Source organism: Adiantum capillus-veneris, chromosome 4 (assembly GCF_014529385.1).
Source record: "Adiantum capillus-veneris isolate H3 chromosome 4, ASM1452938v2, whole genome shotgun sequence".
In the NCBI taxonomy this organism is placed as follows: Eukaryota; Viridiplantae; Streptophyta; class Polypodiopsida; order Polypodiales; family Pteridaceae; genus Adiantum; species Adiantum capillus-veneris.
This window is the reverse complement of record NC_140934.1, coordinates 86,449,733-86,469,549: the sequence shown is the minus strand read 5'-3', so window position 1 is coordinate 86,469,549 and position 19,817 is coordinate 86,449,733. Positions and strand designations below refer to the sequence as shown.

General features: G+C 41.3%; 1 protein-coding gene across 1 annotated transcript; it reads left to right on the top strand.

The window, feature by feature from the left end:
- Positions 1–17,558: 17,558 nt before the first annotated feature.
- LOC147459548 (uncharacterized) lies at positions 17,559–19,219 on the top strand. The gene is made up of 4 exons (XM_086510800.1): positions 17,559–17,696; positions 17,797–17,933; positions 18,618–18,768; positions 18,900–19,219. The coding sequence occupies exons 2-4, from the start codon at positions 17,855–17,857 to the stop codon at positions 19,159–19,161; spliced, it is 492 nt and encodes a 163-aa protein (XP_086366926.1). The 5' UTR covers positions 17,559–17,696; positions 17,797–17,854; the 3' UTR covers positions 19,162–19,219.
- The last annotated feature ends 598 nt before the right edge of the window (positions 19,220–19,817 follow it).

The following is a 19,817-nucleotide window of genomic DNA, read 5'->3' as shown; positions in this document are numbered from 1 at the left end:
CACTTCTAGGCCATGTGGTGTCTGCTAAAGGTTTAGCACCTGACCCAGAGAAGATAGTGGCTGTTAAGGCGGTTACGCCGCTAACGGAAGCTAAATAGCGAGAACTCGACCAACAACAGAATTTGTCAGACGAGGACGGAGCTTGACCCGCAGGCGCATGGAAACAACTAGGTGGGTGTCAAATCACCTACTCGACCTTCTAATGACAATCACTACTAAGGAAATCAAATCTAAGTTCTAAAATACGCAAGTGACTGAAATCCGTACTACGAACGAATGCTATACGAAACAGGATCTAGAATCATTGAATCGATCTCAAACTCAAGGGGAAGTCTATACACTAGGTAAGAACAACACCCTAAAGACTTGAACTGCAAAATCAACCTATAACCACTCCGTGCGGTAAACGCATATGAAGACAGGCCGAAAAATACAGGTGATCGAAACTTGACCCCGATGGTACTAATGTGTAGCTCTACTCGTTGTGGTTCTATAGATATGCTGCGCGCTCCATTCCGACACACGAGTTGGAAGAAAACTCACACCGAAGCTCGTAGGAACTTACCACACATAGAAGCCGATAGCGCGCACTCTTGGTATCTGTGCGTAGTTCTCGTCGTTGCTAACACAATGGTGGTGTCGCTTCTCCAATGGCGGCTCCGTAGCTCGCGTAGCAAGTAGATAAGACTCTCTCTCTCTCTCTCTCTCTCTCTCTCTCTCTCTCTCTCTCTCTCTCTCTCTCTCTCTCTCAGACACAGTCACGGCGCTCAAAAAACTCACTTTGATTAATCATCTCTCCCCTTTAGGTTACAAAAACTTTGGCTTATATACCTCAGCCTTGGAGGTGAGAACATCTCTAACTAATTACATCAGCAAGTGAAATTACTTCGGGATTACAAGCTGGAAACTCAATTGAGTCCCGTTACTTAATGAATGGCTCAAATCAAAATTAATGTCGGAAAGACATTTATTACAATCAATGGTTACAAAATGATGAGTGTGAGCAAAAATGTGGGTGTGATCCTCTGCTGGCTCAACACTTCCCCCCCTCCACGTTCATGTCGTCCCTGACATGACTTTTATGCTTGGTCAATAAAGTCCTGTCGTCTTGAGCATCTGCAAATGTGATTCGTATCGTAGGTTGCCGATGGTCAAGGTTGGGCCGAATATTTTGCTTTCGTGGGTGAAAAAGCCGGTGTAGAAAGCTTCTTCGAATGTTTGCATGTGGAAGCTAGGCAAAAACATAATCCTTTGGTATAGGAGGTGTAACACTTTTGGAGAAGGCTGCAATGAAAGATCGTACATCATATCAGACACCGTGTCGGCCGTCGATAGTAGACTCGAGGTCGTGGCTTTATCTGGCGCGAACACTTCAATGCAAGCTAAGAGAGTCCTGCAGATTTTCTTGAGCATCTCACATGAAAGGTCAGGAGAGCCAGTAAAGAGCTTGATGGTGCCCGTTAGGGTTTTCACCATGTAGGCTTTACCTATTCTCTCTCCTGCCTTTGGTCCTGGCATCCTGGGATAATTAAGCCAATTTGGCTTCTTTTCTGCAATCCTGCCATGCTCTTTCCAGTTTCTGACTCTTGGCACCGGGCAGAAGGTTGCATCCTCCCAGATCTCCTTTGGTGCCTCCACCAAGTAGATGAGGTAGGCTGGGTATTTTTTCAGCCAACTTTTCCTCCATCTAGGTTGTGAATCTATTATCTTCTTTGATTGTTCCTCCTTTGTGATGGCGCCTTCGTAAAGAGCGACATACTGCTCCTCCTCTATTCTCTTTTTCGTCTTTAGCACTTCAAATTTCATCAAAGGGAAAGGCAGGCTGGGTTGCATCCACTGTTCATGGAGCACTTTTGTGTCTAGTCCCTGAAGTCTAATGGAGATTAGGAGTCTCCTCTCCCATTCCATTTCCGCCTTGGCACTCTCCTCTGCTGACTTTTCTATTTGGTTATGGAGCCTTTGTTCTTCTTCTTCAGAGATTCTTGAAGTCGAGGCCACCTCTTGAGCTGGGGCTGGATCTTCAATTGTGGTTGCCTCTCCAGTTTCTGGTAGCTCTATGGCTGCTCCACCTAATTCTTCTTGTGGTGTCTCTGTCTCTTTTCTTTGTTGCTCTTGTAGATCTTGGAGCTGTTTGCGGAGGGCCTCATTCTCTATCCGTAGTGTTTGATTTTCTAATGTGAGCCTCTCCTCTGCGGCCAATGATCCCTCCGCAATGTGCAACCTTTGCACTTGCTCTAATCTTAGCTCTCTTTGTAAGCTTCGGACCTGGTCTTCCAAAACTGGTACAATAGCTCCCTCTTGTTTGGTCCCTGCTCTGCTAGCTCTAGGGGTAGACCTGAGTCTAGTGATTGTTCTTTCTTGGAGCTCGACTCTTTCCCTTAGCTCAATGAGCTCATCCTTAGCCGCCTCCAACTCATCCTCTATCCGCTCCCTTGCTTCCTGTGCACTTGTTACTTCTCTTGAAGCCTCGGCTAGTTGGAGTATCAAGCCGTCTCTCTCGTTTTCCGCGTCATAGAGTGATGCTTTATGACTTTCAGATTCAGTCATAGCATTCTCTAAATTTCTCTGCAACTCCGTTTCCCTTTGTTTGGCTGTCTCAATCTCTACTTCCTTTGCCTTGGACCTTTCTTTTATCTTGCTGAGCAGTTCATGCACCATGTGCATGTCTTTTTCATCATCATCTGTCAACTCTAAAGCTCTTTCCGCCACCACCTCCACTGGCTTTGGCTCTTCTAGTACTTTCGGTTCGTCCAGTTTCTCTTCACTTTCTTTTTTACTCTTTGTCTTTTTCTCCGTCCCTCTCCGTTCATCTTGTTTTTGTAGGGTGATCCCATAAACTTCCTCAAGGGCCTCTTCTTCGGTGTATCCTATCTCTACTAGATCCTCATAATCATTTCTCTTTTGCTGAACTGGATCTATCTTCTTTTCTTTGGTCTCGGCTTTTGGCTTTTCCAAAACATCTGTGTCCACCTCTACTATGGTCTCTTCCACAATTTTTTCCGTCTTCTTCGGGCTTGGTACATCAGTCATAGAGGGATGTTTGTCCTCAGCTTCCTTGGCTTTCCCTTTGTCGGCTTGCCCATCTTTCTCTTGAGGCTTAGTAGACCCATCTACTTTCCTTTTCCCCTTGTCGTCTTTTTTCAGCTCAGCTTTTAATTGATGTACCTCCTCTTCAGTGTATGGCTCGACAGGTTGCTGCTCCAAAATAGCCTCTGACTCCTCATAAGCTTTAATATATTGATCGTATTGATCAATATGTGGCTTGGCTGAGCTAGTTCCGACTTTAGTGGGGTCTGGCACCCACTTTTCTTCAAAGTCACCCTTCAGAGCTCTTTCCGCTCTAAACTGCTCCACTAATCTTTCCATTCTTGCCGCTTTCTGACTTTTGGTTTGCTTGGGAGCAACCTTCTTCTTTACTTTCTTCTTAAGTGGCTCGTCCACATCCTCTTCAGGTTCTGAAACTACTTCTAGTTTCCGGCGTGCTCTTGTGGCTGCCCTCTTGGATACTTCGGGCTGTTCTTCCTTCTCGTCGGCTTCTCTAAGCCACTCATTCTGGGAGGGAGCCTTTGGCCACTGATCTCTAGCTCCAATCGCTTCATAAGCTATTCTTGTCAGAATTTCCGCTCCTCCTATGTATTTTGGCTTCTCGTTGTGCATGGCAATTACTTGCTCGTGGATGTGTTGAGCGTAATTCACCTCTTTTGGCATATTGCTCTTTAATGCCCATGTGATGGTGGTCGCAATGGCATGGGGTGGTGTCGTATACTTTTGCGGTCTTTTACTGCAAACATGAAGAAATTGGTTGTACAGTCGGCAAAGTGTTGCCGCTCTTGGGTCCTTCATATCTCCATAGGTCGCATTCTGTTTCTTGGGCCCATAGACCTCCATGGCCTCCCTTCTTTCCCTGACCGAGCTCCCTTTGTTGTGCAGCTTCAATGCGTCTGCAATTAGCTGCGGAGTGATCTGTACTTCTACCTTCTCTCCATCCATGGCTGTCAATGTGGCTTTTCCATCCTTCTGAATGGATGTTGCCAACTCGTACACTCTTCTTGTATCCACACCTGATGGTCTCGAGGTGAAGAAACTGTGCAAGTCTGCCCTTTCCAGGTACCTGCTGATGTCTTCTCATTTGCTATAATCTACCAATTCCTGTGGGATCATCGGTACATCCACCGCTTGCCCTTGAGGATCTCTGAAAGTCCCCTGGTAGATCTTTATTCCCTCTTTCTCCAATACTGCTTCCTCCACCCAAGTTTTGGTTGGCTTGAGGGTTTCTGCTGGAATGTCAAATGGTTCCGCTTCTGCAATAGCATCTTTGATTGTCGGTCTTTTTCTCTTCGTTGCCGATGACTTGGTGGAATCCATGGATCCTGTAACTCCAATTTCAGAAGTTAGCGTCTTTTTAGTACTGAAAGCCGAAATGAAGCTTTTAACTATCCAAATGACTTGAAAATTGAAACATGAGCTATTCAGGGCCTAGGGATGCAAGGTAGGTGAAAAAATATGCAAAGTGGGCTCAAAATCATGCTGGAGACATCATACGCATATGATGTCTTTTGTGTCAAAATGACTTCATATTGGTTGTGCTTGTAGCTGATAGTGTATACATGATTATCATATGCTTGGATTTGAGTTTGGATCCCATTTGGTCAAGTTTTGGCCAATTTAGTCCAGTTCCGGCTCTTGGCAAAATTTTGAAAGCGAATTGGATTTTATGATCCAAATTGGATAAAACTTGGTGGTTCACTTTCAAATGGCATGTAGATCACTTCTGTTTGGTGGTTGAAGCCCTGAGGTGCCAAAATCACATAGTGAGACATCATACGCGTATGATGTCTTTTAGTGTATTTTTGGCCCAAATTTCTCCATAAGCTTGGATTTGGCTTTAGATAGGCTTATTCAGTGGATTTATGAAGTTTGGATAGATTTTGGGCTAAAAATGGCTCTGGAGACATCATACGCGTATGATGTCTTTTTCATCAATTTTGCATGGGATTGGTTCTGTGGACTCCCCATGTACTAGTGAAGGACTGTTCCTACTCAAATCTTGGTTTGGACTTAAGTATGTTGGATTTGAGCCAAAAATAGGCTTTAGGTGAAGGATTTTCCCTCAATTGGGCTAATGGGGTGATCCTCTTGACCAAATGGTTCCAAATTTCATATGTAGCATGTATTAGATATATATATAATGGATGTATGATGACAAATGAGCAGTTTTGGCTCTATAAGTGTAAATAGACATCATACGCGTATGATGTCTTTTGTGTCAAGATGGTGCTTTTTGGTTTCAGATAGCTTGTAGATGTGTTTAACAACAATCCTACAAAGTTTCAATGAGTTTGGAGTTATTTTGACAAAATTAGAACCAAAAAATCAATTTTATGGCCTACTTTGCGTCTTTTTGGTTCTCCTTGGGTTTTCTAACTCCAATTCTCATGATACTTGGTTCATAGGATGTGATTAACATGTGGAATGAGGCTATGCACTCAAATATTGAAATGGATGTGAAATTCATGCTGTGAGACATTATATGCGTATGATGTCTTTTCTTGAAATGTTGGTCTTTTTGTGCAAAGAATGCTTTGTGCTAGTGCCCTAAGCCCTGCTAACTAGTTTTCAACTTAAAAAGTCATCAATTTAGCTAAAAAGCCTCCTTATAGGCATTTCAGTTTCCGAAGTCGTCTTTTTGCCTTGGAGTTGAATTTCTTCAACTTTTCTTTTCGAGAGTTGCATTTCCAGCTCATTGGATATGTTGTGAAGCCATCTATTTGGTTGAACTTGACTTTGGCTCCCCGTTCTCTATCTTTCTCCCTTTGGTTGCCCGAAAGCGTCTTTTTCACCATCGGTAAGTGAATCAGCTTTCTTTTGGGTTTTGCTTGCAAACATAAGTCATCGATAGTTACTTGAAGCTGCTTGTGAAGTTTCATTTCATTCGGTCGTCAATTTCAGCCGTTATGACAAAATGACGCTTTGTGTGTCCGCAGCCAAATCGGTTGTTCCGACCTACTTTTTGTGATTCAAACTTGGAGATATTCTATGGTTGCATTGTCCTTGATGTGGTTGAACTTCTTGTGAAGTTTCGTGTTGTTTCGACAACTTTTTCCTGTTTGCCTCTTGCAGGCTCTGTTGACCTAGGGTTTTTCCAATCGTTCTTTCTCGAGCTTTGAGTGTTAGAAACCCATCTTCTATACTAGGGTAACCCACCTATAAGTTCTTGCAAGGTTTGTTTAGGCGGTTGTGCCACTACCTAGCATTCTACCTCATTCCCCGTCTGCTCTTGTTTCTTGGTTTTGGTCAGTTTTCGTGACAAAAGTTAATGATAAGCATCAAAAGCTTATGGCAACGAGTCTACCTCTCATGTCTGGTGTCCTCTGAGCTCTCGTGGAATTCGTAGAAGGTCGTAGAAGATCTGTGCTCCTGTGGCTCTCTGCTCTTCTCCAAGAAGGTAATAGTGTGAATGAGCTTGAAAGAGATGTGAAAAATACTTAACTTCGGACTTCCCGGTTCACTTGCCACCAAATTTGTCATGTGCTCCTATCTCGTTGTGAGATGCGCTTCAGGATCTGAAATTTCCCAAATCGGACTCCGTTTGACCTGTTTTCTTAGAATTCCGTCCACTTGCCAAAATTCTGCCGTTTCGGACTTTCCGCAACTTTTTCAGAATTGTACCCAATTTTTACCATGGGTTGCCCTTGTCATTAGGACCATCACCGTCTATTCTTTTCTTTTTTCCGATCTCATTTCACCTGCTTTTTTTTTTTATTTTTCTTTTACTTTTATTAAGAAAATCATAAAAAATAAAAGAAAATAGCAAATTGAAGCCAAAAAATTCCAAACATACACCATAAATAGCTGGTAACCCTGTGTATATGAATATACACTTATTTGTGATTTTTGGACTTGGATTACTACTTTTTTCCACTTTTTATCTCCAAAAACACTCTTATTTAGTGATATTTACATGTCTAAAGACCCAAATTCATCATTTGATCTCTTCTTGTTGCAAAACAAGGTATATAAGGACATAAATATTATCTATCCACAATCAAACATAAAAATTGCAAAATCATGTAAGACACTGCCCTTGTAATATAATTTTTGTTTTTCTTTGTTTTTTTTGCTTGTAGCTGCTTTGTAGCTCCTGTATACCTGTATACCTCCCCCCCTCCTAGTCTGAGTCCTCCCGGACGACTATGAAGTGTCTGTGGGCGAAGCATTGTAGTTGTTTTGGTCATAAGTTCCCAATGCAATTGTAGAGCGATGATACAACAGTCTTTCCAATAAAGCTGCTCTTTGTTTGATTGAAGGATTGGTGGTCGGGTTTTGGGTTGGTTTTGGCACTTCGGTAGTAGAATCAGTAGATGGATTCTTCTTTACCTTGTTGTTCTTTTTCACAATCCAAATCTGCTTCCGTTTCGCTTGTGCTTGCCACAAACTCTTTGCGACCCAAACCTGCTTTGTTCTTTGTGTTGATTTCCTCGCCTTGAAATACCTAGGAGTTTCCGTGGATTGTACTGAAGGGAGTTCCTGTTTACAAATCCTTGGGATCCAAATTTGCTTGCTATAGATTTGTGCCGTCATGAACTTCTTTGGAATCCAGATCTGTTTCACTGTCCTTGATTGTCTGGAATCACTCTGTTGTCTGGTATTGAAGACTCTGTTTTCCACCTTTGTGTTCTCTGGCACAACCTTTTTTGGTCTCCATACCAACTTTGACTCCGTTTTTTCCCAAGGTTGAGCTGTTATATTATTGCTTGTCTTCCTTATCCAATGTTGAGAGTTCCTCGTCGAAGAGCAATCCAGTTGTATAGAAACTTTTGGTTGCCATTGCTTCTTCTTTTTCTCTGGTTGTTGTTTACCTTTGTTCTTGGATTCTTCCTTTGGAGTTGGCTCTGCTCCTTTGGTGAACTTAACTGATTGACTTTCACCTTCGTATTTGATAAGCACTGATTTAGAACTCCAGTCAATCATTGCATTGTATTGCTTCTGCCATGGTTGTCCTAGCAATAATAGATGTTGTGTAGCTTGGTCTTCAACCACGTAAAACATATGAGGATACACATACTGGTTAATCTGTATATGTAAAACTGTGCATCCGACAGTTTTGATTGAATTCTCAGAGTAACTCTTTAACTCTTGCTTGGCAGTTTGTAATTTAGTGTCATTTGTCAATTGTCTATACAAACTGAGTGAAAGTAGGTTAGTTTGAGCTCCTGAATCCAATAGTGCTCTGGCTTTGATTTGGTTGGTTCCTACTTTGCATTCAATGATGGGTTCTTCTTTGTCATTATCCATTTCTATTATACTGACTGCGTTTATTCGTATTACTCCTTCATTGCGCTGTTTCTGACGTAGTAGTCTTCTTTTCTCCATTCTTTCCTTCGCCTCGGCTTGCGCTTCCTCCACAATCTTTTTCTTTTTCTGGACACGCAGCTTTTCTTGATGTATTTTGAGAAGCATGTCTTGGGTTAGCGGCAAAAGATACTTTTTTACTCTGCATCCACTAATCCAATTGGGCATTTCTTCTCCGTCTAATGTAGCAAGCTTGACGGCTCCACTTGGTGATAGATCTTTAATCACCAGAGGTCCCATCCCTCGCTTTTTAAGCTTCTTAGCATGCTGTTTCAGAGTGTAAACTAGGACATAGTCCCCAACCTTAAACTCATGTTTGGCTCTTTTGTAGAAAGCCACAAGATAGAAATTAGCTGATTTTTAGGGGAGTTTACATGCAAGTAGAAGAGGGTACAATGGCTAAGAAATATTGTCAATAAGAAGCGAAAGATTTAGTCATCGCTTGAACGTGCTACCCAAAAATATAGTGCTACATTTACATCCACCATGGGTTCTTACTTAACACTAGAATGGTAACCTAACAGGACATAAAAGTGTCCTTTCAGGGTTTTGGGAAAAATTTCCAAAACCATATTAGATCCACTCATTTTGAAAAATCCTTTCATGAGCTTATAGTTCAATAACTACTACATATGGAAAAAATGAGAAACTTGTAATTTTTCTCATCCCTTGGTCACTACAAGCCTCCAAAGTTGCTGGACCGGTGCATTTTTCCCAAAACAACAATTTCTTACTGTTGATTGCATATAAATAAGAGTGGGGATTTTTGTAGGACATGAAATAAAATTCCCCGTTAACTTCAATGGGTTGGTGACCAAAACATATGGTTGCTTTTACCTCACTAATTTTTTTTTGGGCAAAAAAAATAGGTACAAAAAAGTCGCATTTTTGCCATTCTGCGGACCTATCATCAAAGTTTCTATAGTCACGCTCAATACAGATACTATATACATATTTTCTTAGTTCCCTTTGGGTCTTTGGATTCAAAAGGAGCCATGGAGCATGTCAAAAGGATAATGGATCTCTTACAATTGGAACCTTGGGGGCAATGATAAAGTGCTAAATACAGCAAACATGAAAAAACTGGGTTTAGCATTCTGACCTCTGGAAACCCATAGAAACTACTCAATATCTAGCCAAGTTTGTAGTCTATGATTAGATATGGTTACTACCTACAAAATACACACAATTGGCCTAAGAAACTAGCAATATTGAGAAAGTTATACTTGCTACTCTAAAATGTATCGTATTCTTCAGCAATCAAAAAACTCAACCATCATCATATACTATGCTATATAGCATATTAGGTCCCCCAAAACTCAAGGAAGATTAGATTTATGTTATATATTACACTTACACAATCAAAATTGAATTTGGATATCAAGAAAGCCCCCAAAAAAATCATAAAAGTGCTAATTTTGGCCAAAAAACAGGATTATGCAATTCTTGTAAATTGGTCATAACTTTCAATTTTAACACTTAGCTCTCCCTACAAGCATCAAAACATGTTGAGAACTATGAAGTCCTAAACTCTAGCCATCTAAACCTCACAAACATGAAGTTTAGAGTGGTATAGTTGCCAAAAATTGAAAAAAAAAAGGCAAAAACAGGACCCGTTTTTTCACATAGTTTAGGTTCAAAAATGTTGTGCGAGAGTAAGGTTAATGGTGAGATCTATACTCCAAAAAAAATGCTAAGTTTTTTTCAGATCATAAGGCAAATTTGTGGATATATAGCACCTAGAAATCCATTCTCATACTCTTCAAATAATTCAAGCAAAATGGTCACTTAACACGACACAAAAGTGTCCAAGGACATAAAAGTGTCCTGTTACCATTCTAGTGTTAATACCTACACAGAGGGCAAGGTTTGGTGGGATATTTCTCAAGTAGTAGTCTCTTCAAACCCCGAAGTGATTTTGCAAGTGGTAGAGGGGTAGCAATTTAGTGAAGATTTTCCAGCAATAGTAGGCCTATTTTGGGTTTTTGTTCTTTTTTGTAGCTCAACAAAGTCCAGTGATCATTGTATGATTATATGTAGGGATTTTAGGCTCCTTTAATAGTGTTGAGCGGTGGCTCTAGTAGCTTTTCATTAGCACATGGACGGTTAGGCATTTTTTGCATCTCCAATAGGAGATCATGTCTTCACAAGGATATTTGTAGCCCATTGGGAAGGGATTTTTGTTAAATTCCTTGCATTATAGGCCACATGAATGGTTTTTCCCTCCTCCTATTGTGTGAGATAGCAATTTTATATTGTAGCTGATATGGGAGAGTCTCCATTTTGCAATTCTACATCTTACATAGGGGTATTTGTAGCCCATTGGGCAAGATTTTTGTTAATTAACAAAAGGATCTTTTTGTGAAAAGATTGGTGATTAGTTTTTATTTGTTTTGCAACGCTCACATGACTTGAGACAATAAGATCATATTTTATTTTCCTAGGTCATTTCAGACTCATATTTTACTTTCCAATCACCTAAATTTTTGTGATGTCAAGATATTCTAAGGAGTTAAGTCATCATTATAGGACAACAAAGTGATTGGTGATAGATTTTTGCTCTCCTACAATAGAAAACATTGTAGAGGCACTCAAGCGGATTCCCAATCAAGTGACTTTTTGCGATGCCAACGCAGTCCAAGAAATCAAATCATGATAGGCCTACGATGTGAGTGGTGGCAGATTTGGGCTCTGCTGCAATAGAAAACGCACCAAAGGCACATAAGGAGACCGAGGATGTTGATCGGTGAGATTGGAAAGTTTCAAACATCAATGGATTTTGGGCATTGGTTTTGCATATAGGTGGATACACTCACCCTATCAGGGCTACCTACAGCCTCTTATGCCTACTTAAATGCTTTCTTAGCTAGGTTTCTCTGTCTTGTTTTGGTGTGGTGCCATTGTCTTGTTGTTACACCCTAGTAGTTTTTAGAGTGTTTCTTCCGATGGTTTGGATGCTACTTTTGGGGCCATGGATTGTTTGATTGTGCAGCCTGCAATTTTGGTACACCATTTAAAATTTTTGGCTCTAGTTGGAATGCACAGTGGAGTAAAAATTCCACCAAGGAGTGGAGTATGGATTTCTTGTTTGCTTGTTTCTCTAAGAAAATCATGCATGCAGGCTCCATGTGCCACCTACAAGTCCACCAAGTTATCATGTAGTTTAACATTGTTTCTCTTTTGGGCTTGACTACCTGTAAAAAAGTTTGTAATTTTTGGAAGAGATAGAGAGGTCTTTGATGGAGATGAGAAGGAATAAGAACAGGTCACACCACGGCTTGCAAAATTTTCAAAGTGTAGAGATTGAAAATGTTGCCTATGATAATAGGTGGAGATTTCATGTACAGACATTTACACTCGCGATGTGCATTCTTTAGGTTATGCTCAAGGTATCTTAAGTCTTACTTCTTGTTTCTTTTAGAGCCTCCTCTAGTGCTCCCCATCCCTAGCTTCAATATATATATAATAAGTACACATGTAGCTATAGTGATGGCTGCCTTTCCTTTGATACCAAAATCTTGTAACATAGGACCAGGTTTGTAGGAGTCCCGAAGTCGGTGTTCATGTGATTGTTGGGATGCTTACTTCATCAATCAAATCTTTCAAAACGTTCTCAATGTGATGCATGACTATAGGACTCCTACAAACCTGGTCCTATGTTACAAGATTTTGGTATCAAAGGAGAGGAAACCATTACTACAACTACATCTTCTCACTATATATATATATATATATATATATATATATATATATATTTATATTTATATTGAAGTTGGGAATGGGGAGGAGTAGATGAGGCTCTAAAAGAAACAAGAGGGAAGCCTTAGTATATCTTGAGCATAGCTTAAAGAATTCGCATCTCGAGTGTAAATGTCTATATGTGAAAGCTCTGCATATTAACATAGGCAGCATTTTCGATCTCTACACTTTGAAAGTTTTGCAAGCCATGGTGTGACGTGTTCCTTCCTTATCATCTCCATCAAAGACCTCTCTATCTCTTCCAGAAAACACAAACTTCCATACAAATAGACTATGCCCGAAAGAGCAACAATGTTAAAATGTAGGATCACTTTGGTGGACTCGTAGCACATGGAGCATGCAAACAAACTCAAAAGCCATACTTCATTGCTTGATGGCATGTTTATTCCACTTTGCATTCCAACTAGAGCCGAAATTTATAAATGGTGTACCAAAATTGCAGGCTTGCACAATCAAACAATCCATGGCCCCACAAGTAATATCATTGGAGTTGAACACACTCTAAAAACTACTAGGATGCAACAACAAGACAATACTACCACACCAAAACAAGACAAAGTGACCTAGTTGAGAAAGCATTTAAGTATGCATAAGAGGTCATAGGTAGCCTTGTTAGGGTCAAGGTATCCAGCTATAAGCAAAACCACAACCCAAAATCCATTGATGTTTGACACTTTCCAATCTCACCGGTCGACATCCTCCTATCACTATGCACCTTTGGGGCACTTTCTATTGTAGCAGAATGCAAATCTGCCACCACTCACACGCCTATCATGACTTGATTTCTTTGGCTACCTTGGCATTGCAAAAAGGAGCCAAAAAGTCACTTGATTGGGAATCCGCTTGAGTGTCTCTATGGTGTTTTCTGTTGTAGCGAAGCCCAAAGATGTCACCAGTCACTCCGTTGGCCTATAATGATGACTTAATTTCTTAGACTCTCTTGACATCCCGGAAAGTCAGGTGATTGGGAAGTAAAATAAGAGTCTAAAGATGACCTAGGAAATAAAATATGATCTTGAAGTCTCAGGTCATGCGAGCGTTGCAAAACAAATGAAAACTCATCACCGCCCTTTTCACAAAAAGATCCTTCCGTTAACCAAAAACTTGCTCAATGGGCTACAAAAACCCTTATGTAAGACATAGAATTGGAAAATGGAGACTCTCCCATATCATCTACAATATACATTGGCTATCTCATACGATAGGAGGGAAAAGCCATCTGTGTGGTCTGTAGTGTCAGGGATTTAATAAAAAAATATTCCCAAAGTGCTACAAATATCCCTTTGTAAGACATACAACTGGAAAAGGGAGACTCTCACATGTCAGCTGGAATATACAATGGCTCTCTCATACAAAATCTATACAGGTGGACCGTGATGCTAGCATAATCCCTTTTGGAGATGCAAAAAATGCCAAGCCTTCCATGTTCTAATGAAAATCTGTTGGTGCCACCGCTCACCATTATCAGAGGAGCCTAGGAGCCCTGCATACGATCATACAATTCATCGCTGGCCTTTGCTGAGATGACAAAAAGAAAAAGAAAACATAATAGGCCTATTATTTATAGAAAATCTTCAATGAGCTTCTACTCCTCTACCACTTGCAAAATCACTTCGGGGATTGGAGAGGCTACCACTTGAGAAAGAATCCATCAAACCATGCACCTTGTGTAGGTATCGAGCGATATCCCGTGGTTGATATGAAATGTAGCATTGTGTTTCTGGGTAGCATATTCAAGTGATAACTCGACCTTGCTCTTCTTATTGACAACTTTCTCAGCCTACCTCTTCTGCTTGCATATAAACTACTCTAGAAATTGGCTCATTTCTATATCGTGGCTTTCTACATAAGAGGAAACATGAGAAACTTCCACCAATGTTTACAGTGGCCCTTCTCCCAAGAGAAAAAGATATGAGACATTGAGGAGTGGTGCCCAAGCCCAAACTCTTGAAAAACTCGTTGTCCGAAGGTAGGGGTGGTTCTCCGCAATGCATGCCAAGATTTCAGCACTATTACGCTGCAACAAGAATCATCTCGTGCTAGGAAGCTCGTCCCGCTTGCACCATGCATTGTGATTGAGGTTGTGTGCTCCCTCACATCAAGAGAAGTATGAGCATAGTTGACGGTATGTGTGTCTTAAACACTTGCTACACAAGGTTTCCCTCCATGCACAGACAATTGTCCTGTTCAGTCAAGCCATGTGACTTTGATCTTGATGACTTATCTTGTATGGAAATGCTTTCCTCCTTTGAAGCTTCAAAGCTGCATAGAATCAGAGCTTGAGGTGAAGACAAACATGAGTAGTGCACTACCAACTCATCATGCAAAACACCAAGTTTAAACACTTTCTTCTCTTTTTCCACATCCTTCTGCACTCAATTCCCCTCGATTGGGATGGCTTTCTCTTCGATTGGGCTCGCGTCCTCCTCTACAATCATGCGACCAAGTAAATTAAAAGAGGAGGAAATTGCAAGCTCCGAATGCTTGTGCAAGAGGTGGGCAAGAGCTGGTGGCTACTCCACTTAAGTGAAAGTGAATTCTAGAGATGCTTTGATCGAGCACTTGCTCCATTCCATCAAAAGATAAAGTGAGAGCCACCACACCATACCCAGGCTCGGATCACATTATGACCAAAATCTTTAGCTTCTTCTCACCTGTTGCAACATCCACTATGCATAATGATGGAACAACTTCCTAACTCTTAACTTTTGCATTTCTACCTCGATCGTAAGTTTCACCACCGGCACCACCACTAGGGATGCATGCAGGCAAAGAGACTTTTCTTTGGCTATCACGCTACTGCTCGGCCGCTCTTGTTGGGAGCTACTCGAGGAAGCCTCAGCTCCAAATGCGCGGGAGAAGCAAATTGAGTTAGGCTAAAACATGTCAAGAAAGGCCTTGATAGGGACTGGCTTGCCACAAGTGGGGCTTTCCCACAAAGCCTTCTATCACAAGGGGGAAAATTTTTGCACATATGCGTTTGAATTTGCCTCTTGAATGCGGAGACTTGCTCTGTCATGGGGCAATTCGAGATTGAGAACCTGCACCATGTCTGTTGCATTGGCGAACAACAACTCAAGCGCCTTTCTTTGCCATGTGTTATCCTAATTTCTTATGACTTACAGACAATTTACAAAAAACCATGATTTGTGGACCAATATCGAGGGTTCTTCTGTTTTGGTCGTAACTAGTCTTGCTTGGTTGGCCTATTATCCATAAAGTAAACAATTTAAGAGTATAAATAAAGAATTGCGATACAAAATTTTAAGTGGACTATCAAGGTGATATTTGAGTATGAATTTCATGGGAGTGTGCAATAATACAAAGGAGGTAGTATTTTGATGCTACAAAAGAACAATACAACGAGTTAAACTTTTCATCAGGCAACGTTAAATGAAATGAAGTTTAGACGGAACAGTGCGCATCATACAAATGTCCCATGCAGAAGTATGGTGGATAGTTGGCAGTGTGTCTCCCCAGAAATCATAAGAAATGGAAGTTGTGCAGTCCAGTCCAGGCAAACAACGAACCTTTTGGAAGTACTTCGAACAATGGTGTCTGTCACTTTGTAGAAGTTGCAAATCTTGCCATGAATGTAGAGAAAGTTTGTTGTCGCACAAACGTCCAAAGGTAAAGATTAGTGATGGCATTACACGACAAGCAAAGACTTCAAGCTATTGTTGAGGCATTAGCTTCACATAAATAGGCGAAAGCTATCAATACACGACAAATACAAATTCTTTCCATTTATTGTGGAGAGACTATCTAGATGATGGACAGCCACTTATAACTTTACTATTACGCAGATAGTTTAAGTGAGGTAGAAAGTAATATCCTTCTCTTTTTAAGAGGATAGAAAGAAGTTGATAGAGTGTGTAAAATTCAAATGTTCTAGAATATATATATATATATATATATATATAGAGAGAGAGAGAGAGAGAGAGTCTCATATGTCTGATTACATCTAGTACCACACGACCCCATCCAATGGACATAAAAACTAGCAATGACCCATCGATGAATTGCTGCTGCATGTACGACAAACATGAGCATAGCGACCTGGAAAGTGTTTACTTGATGTACTCTGTCAAGATAGAGCAATCACCTTATTTGTAGTGGTTTCACTTAAACAAGTACACACTTCAAAAAACTCGCCTTTGATGAACTACAAACAGAAGTAGAAATTATAAAAAAGGTAGATATTGCACGGTCTATGTTAGTGCAATATAGAAGTATGGTGGAACATAGTCATGGTACTCAAGAACAAGATAACGAGCCTAGATTTCTCTCTGATAATTTGATTTGGTGGTCAAGGGGGATGTTGTGGCAGGGCTAACTCCTTGGTGGCAACCTCGAGTCAGCCTAAGTTCCCTTGTGTTTTGTTATTGTTCTCTAGGGTGGCACCCTTCATTAGCCGATGTATCTAGTATGTCTGGTTGGGTGTGGTAGTTGATGCCATGGCTCGAGACGAGCATGGCTTCCTATGTATTTTCTTTCTTTTTGGTTTTAAATACATTTATCACTCAGATTTTGTAATTTTGTTATAATATTTTTTTGCTCATGTAGGGTTGTTTTTAAAACGTCCTTTCGTTGCTTGTGCAACTTGCCCATCGTTGGAAAGAGCTAAAAAACCTTTGCCATGAGTGTGTAGGCTAAGGCTGGGTTCAGACGGCGCGGTAGAAGTGTTACGCACAAGGGTGTCCAAATGCCGTGGTTGCACTTGGTTTGCTGTAGGCATGCCTTCCCTTCTGTCGGGCCCGCCATAGCTCTTCCAACCCCCTCCCCCCCGGAAGACTGCACGCCTCTCTCAACATCTCCCTCTTTTTCTCTCTGCCTCCTCCAAGGTCGTTCAGACTAAGCAGCGACAGGCTTGCAGCTCATGTTTCTTCCTCCGGGTAGGTATGAACCCAACCTAAATATCATAGGATGGATTGGTCAGCCTCATCTCTATTTCACATGAGCATGGATGAGTGGGAGGGTATCAAGGGGAGGGGGGGGGGGGGGGGGGGGGGGGGGGCATACTTTTTGGGGCCATTGGCGAAATCAAGGCCATAGATCTTGTGCCTCAAATTTATTTGTTCCACAATCATGTCCACATTTACTTTTTACATCCACATTCATGGCATCGAGCTAGCTCCAAGTTAGATTACAAACCCTCTAAGGGCAAAATCTTGGACTCAAGACGCGGAGGGTCGAAGGGTTGGTGCTACTCGAATTCACTTTTTCACTCGAACTTACAAATCAGCTCCGAATTTACGAAAGTGCGTCGGATGGCCATTGTACTCTCAAGTGTTGATCCCCTCCCCATATGCGGGTCACCCGTGTGAATTAGAAGAGGAGGGTGTGATTGGTTGCAATATGAAAACCCAGGTTGGGAGGCTGAAATGAGGACACCTCATGGGCCCTCTTTTAAAAGTTCAAAATTTGAAAGCAAGAATGATGTGGCATGTCAAACTGCTGTTTGCCCCGCGCGCAATCCCGCTACTACAGCTAGGCAACAAAAAGCCTTTGCAAAGGGAAAGGCCACCAGGAAGCTCAACAGCATCGCGTTGCACATCGCCGCCATCGCCAATAGCAGCGCGAAGGTTAGAAGCTTTGTGGTTTGCGCCTGCATTGTGTGTGTGTGTGTGAGAGAGAGAGAGAGAGAGCTTATGACAAGGAATTCAAATTTAATCCGTATTGCAGATCTGAATCTTCTCCCTCGGCATTTTCCTTCTTGCTTCCGAGTTGAAAGAGATCTCCGATGGGCGAGTTGCCTTCCGACCTCTTACTGCGGATCTTATCCATGCTTGACCACCGTCATCTTGCGAGTGCAGCACGAGGTCAAGCTCTTTTTTAAGCTCCGTGTGTGTGTGTGTGTGTGTGTGTGTGTGTGTGTGTGAGAGAGAGAGAGAGAGAGAGAGAGAGGAATTCTGTATCTGTAGTTTCTACTCGCTTCCAAGCTGACTACCTTTAGCAAGTTTTTTAATCTCTGACTACCTTTAGCAACACATAATGAGATAGAACAGGGGCTCAAATAACTGCTCAAGCTTCTTATTCCAGATCCTAATTTTTTGCATTTTCTGTAAATTATATGTGTATGTCAGGCTTGGTTGCCTTTTAGTTTCGGAGTGCTTATGAGATTATAGCAGATTGGCAGAGATCTCAAGGGAACAATAGGTTGAATGGCTTCAGATTGTTGAAGCCATTGCACATATTCCAACATAGTCCTTGTACTGCAAAGAATGTGAGATGTAAATTCCTGTGATAAATGGTATCAAAACATATTGAAGACTCTTTGGAAATAAGACTGATGATATAAAAAGCAGATCAACATCTAGTGCAGCCTGTGCGGACCAGATGAAAGATAGGATAAGGGGAACTTGATGGATGATACTTCATAAGAATATTTACACCTTGCTGCAAAGCTTATCAAGATTTTGTTTTGGGTACAGTATGATATTGTGTGTATGTGATGCCATGAAGACAAAGATGCTGTTGACAACATGATTTTGATGATTAGCCAGTTTGCAGAAGCTGGAACAGCCTAAGCAGGCAAGCACACTTGTGGCAGCGGTTGTATGAGCAGCGATGGGGAGAGGGTACGTCCATTTTCAGCAAGTTAAAGTCTTGGGAGGCAGCATATGAGGCTCAAGACCGCTGCGAGCGGATTGGAAGGTAAGTTGTTTCTATGTTTTACTGAATTTTCAAGGTTAGTGCTGTGCTCAGAAGGCAATGCTACTTTTTCTGTTTGTCAAATTGAATGCAGCTCATGAAAACATGCTCTCTGTTTTTGGTGTATGGTGCAGGGATGTATGCATTACACGAGAGGGGCTCGATTATATCCTAGTTCATGAGGGCAGGCTCTTGCGTCTTCTTGGATCACGCAAAATGGAGAAAGAAGGCCCAAATGATGATGTGTGCGAAAAGAAGCCAATGCGCATGGAGACTTCATTGACTTCACAGTGCAAGCCCTCTGGCTCTCGGGAAGGCCTTGTTAATGACTTGCTCTTCTTTCTGGGCGACCTGGAATGTGCCACCCGTAACCCAAAGCGGATCCGAGTGGGCTAAGTTGTGGAATATATTTTCCTTTGTCTGTACAGAATTGGCCAGGGGGCAACCGTTCAAGCTGCAAGGATCAATGACGTAAAAGGGTGATGAAAGATTTTGCAGTCACTGAATTATCAAAATCCTAACATGCTTTGCTTTAATTTCTGTATAAAATCACTACAGCAATACCTTTTGTTTCTAACATTTATAAACCTCTCCTTTTTTGTCACTATACAAAAAGTGCGGTTCATATTGCATCAATTGGCCTGGTGCTTCAGCATTCCCTAAGCTTGTGCCCCTACCTCACTTGGTTCTGTTTGGGAAAATTCATTTTTCCAAACATACCAAATTCCTTTCCTTGCTTATTTCAAGAGGAAATTTGAAAAAATCAGGCTATTTTTTAAAATTTTTACGCTATTTTTTGTCTATTCTGGGGCAGCATTTCTCCTTTTTCCCGTGCCCTCAATTGGCATTTTTGAAATTGAAGACCACATGATATTAAGCTGAGACAATTTTCCAGAACTCTGATTCACATCTACATTGGAGAAGCTTTAACACTATCTTACCTTTTACATGGTTAGTTAGAAAATACTCAACATGATTGAGCTAGTCATGTCAAGCCATTGATAACAAAGGTTGACTATATCTTAAAAATTATAGTAAAACCAAAACTTCAA

What these genes read in the sequence shown, in the direction of transcription:
- LOC147459548 (XM_086510800.1), top strand. Translation starts at nt 17,855, where the DNA reads ATGGGCGAGTTGCCTTCCGACCTCTTACTGCGGATCTTATCCATGCTT. An exon ending in TCTTGCGAGTGCAGCACGAG is followed by an intron (nt 17,934 to 18,617) that starts GTCAAGCTCTTT and finishes ATGATTAGCCAG; the next exon opens with TTTGCAGAAGCTGGAACAGC. An exon ending in CGCTGCGAGCGGATTGGAAG is followed by an intron (nt 18,769 to 18,899) that starts GTAAGTTGTTTC and finishes TGTATGGTGCAG; the next exon opens with GGATGTATGCATTACACGAG.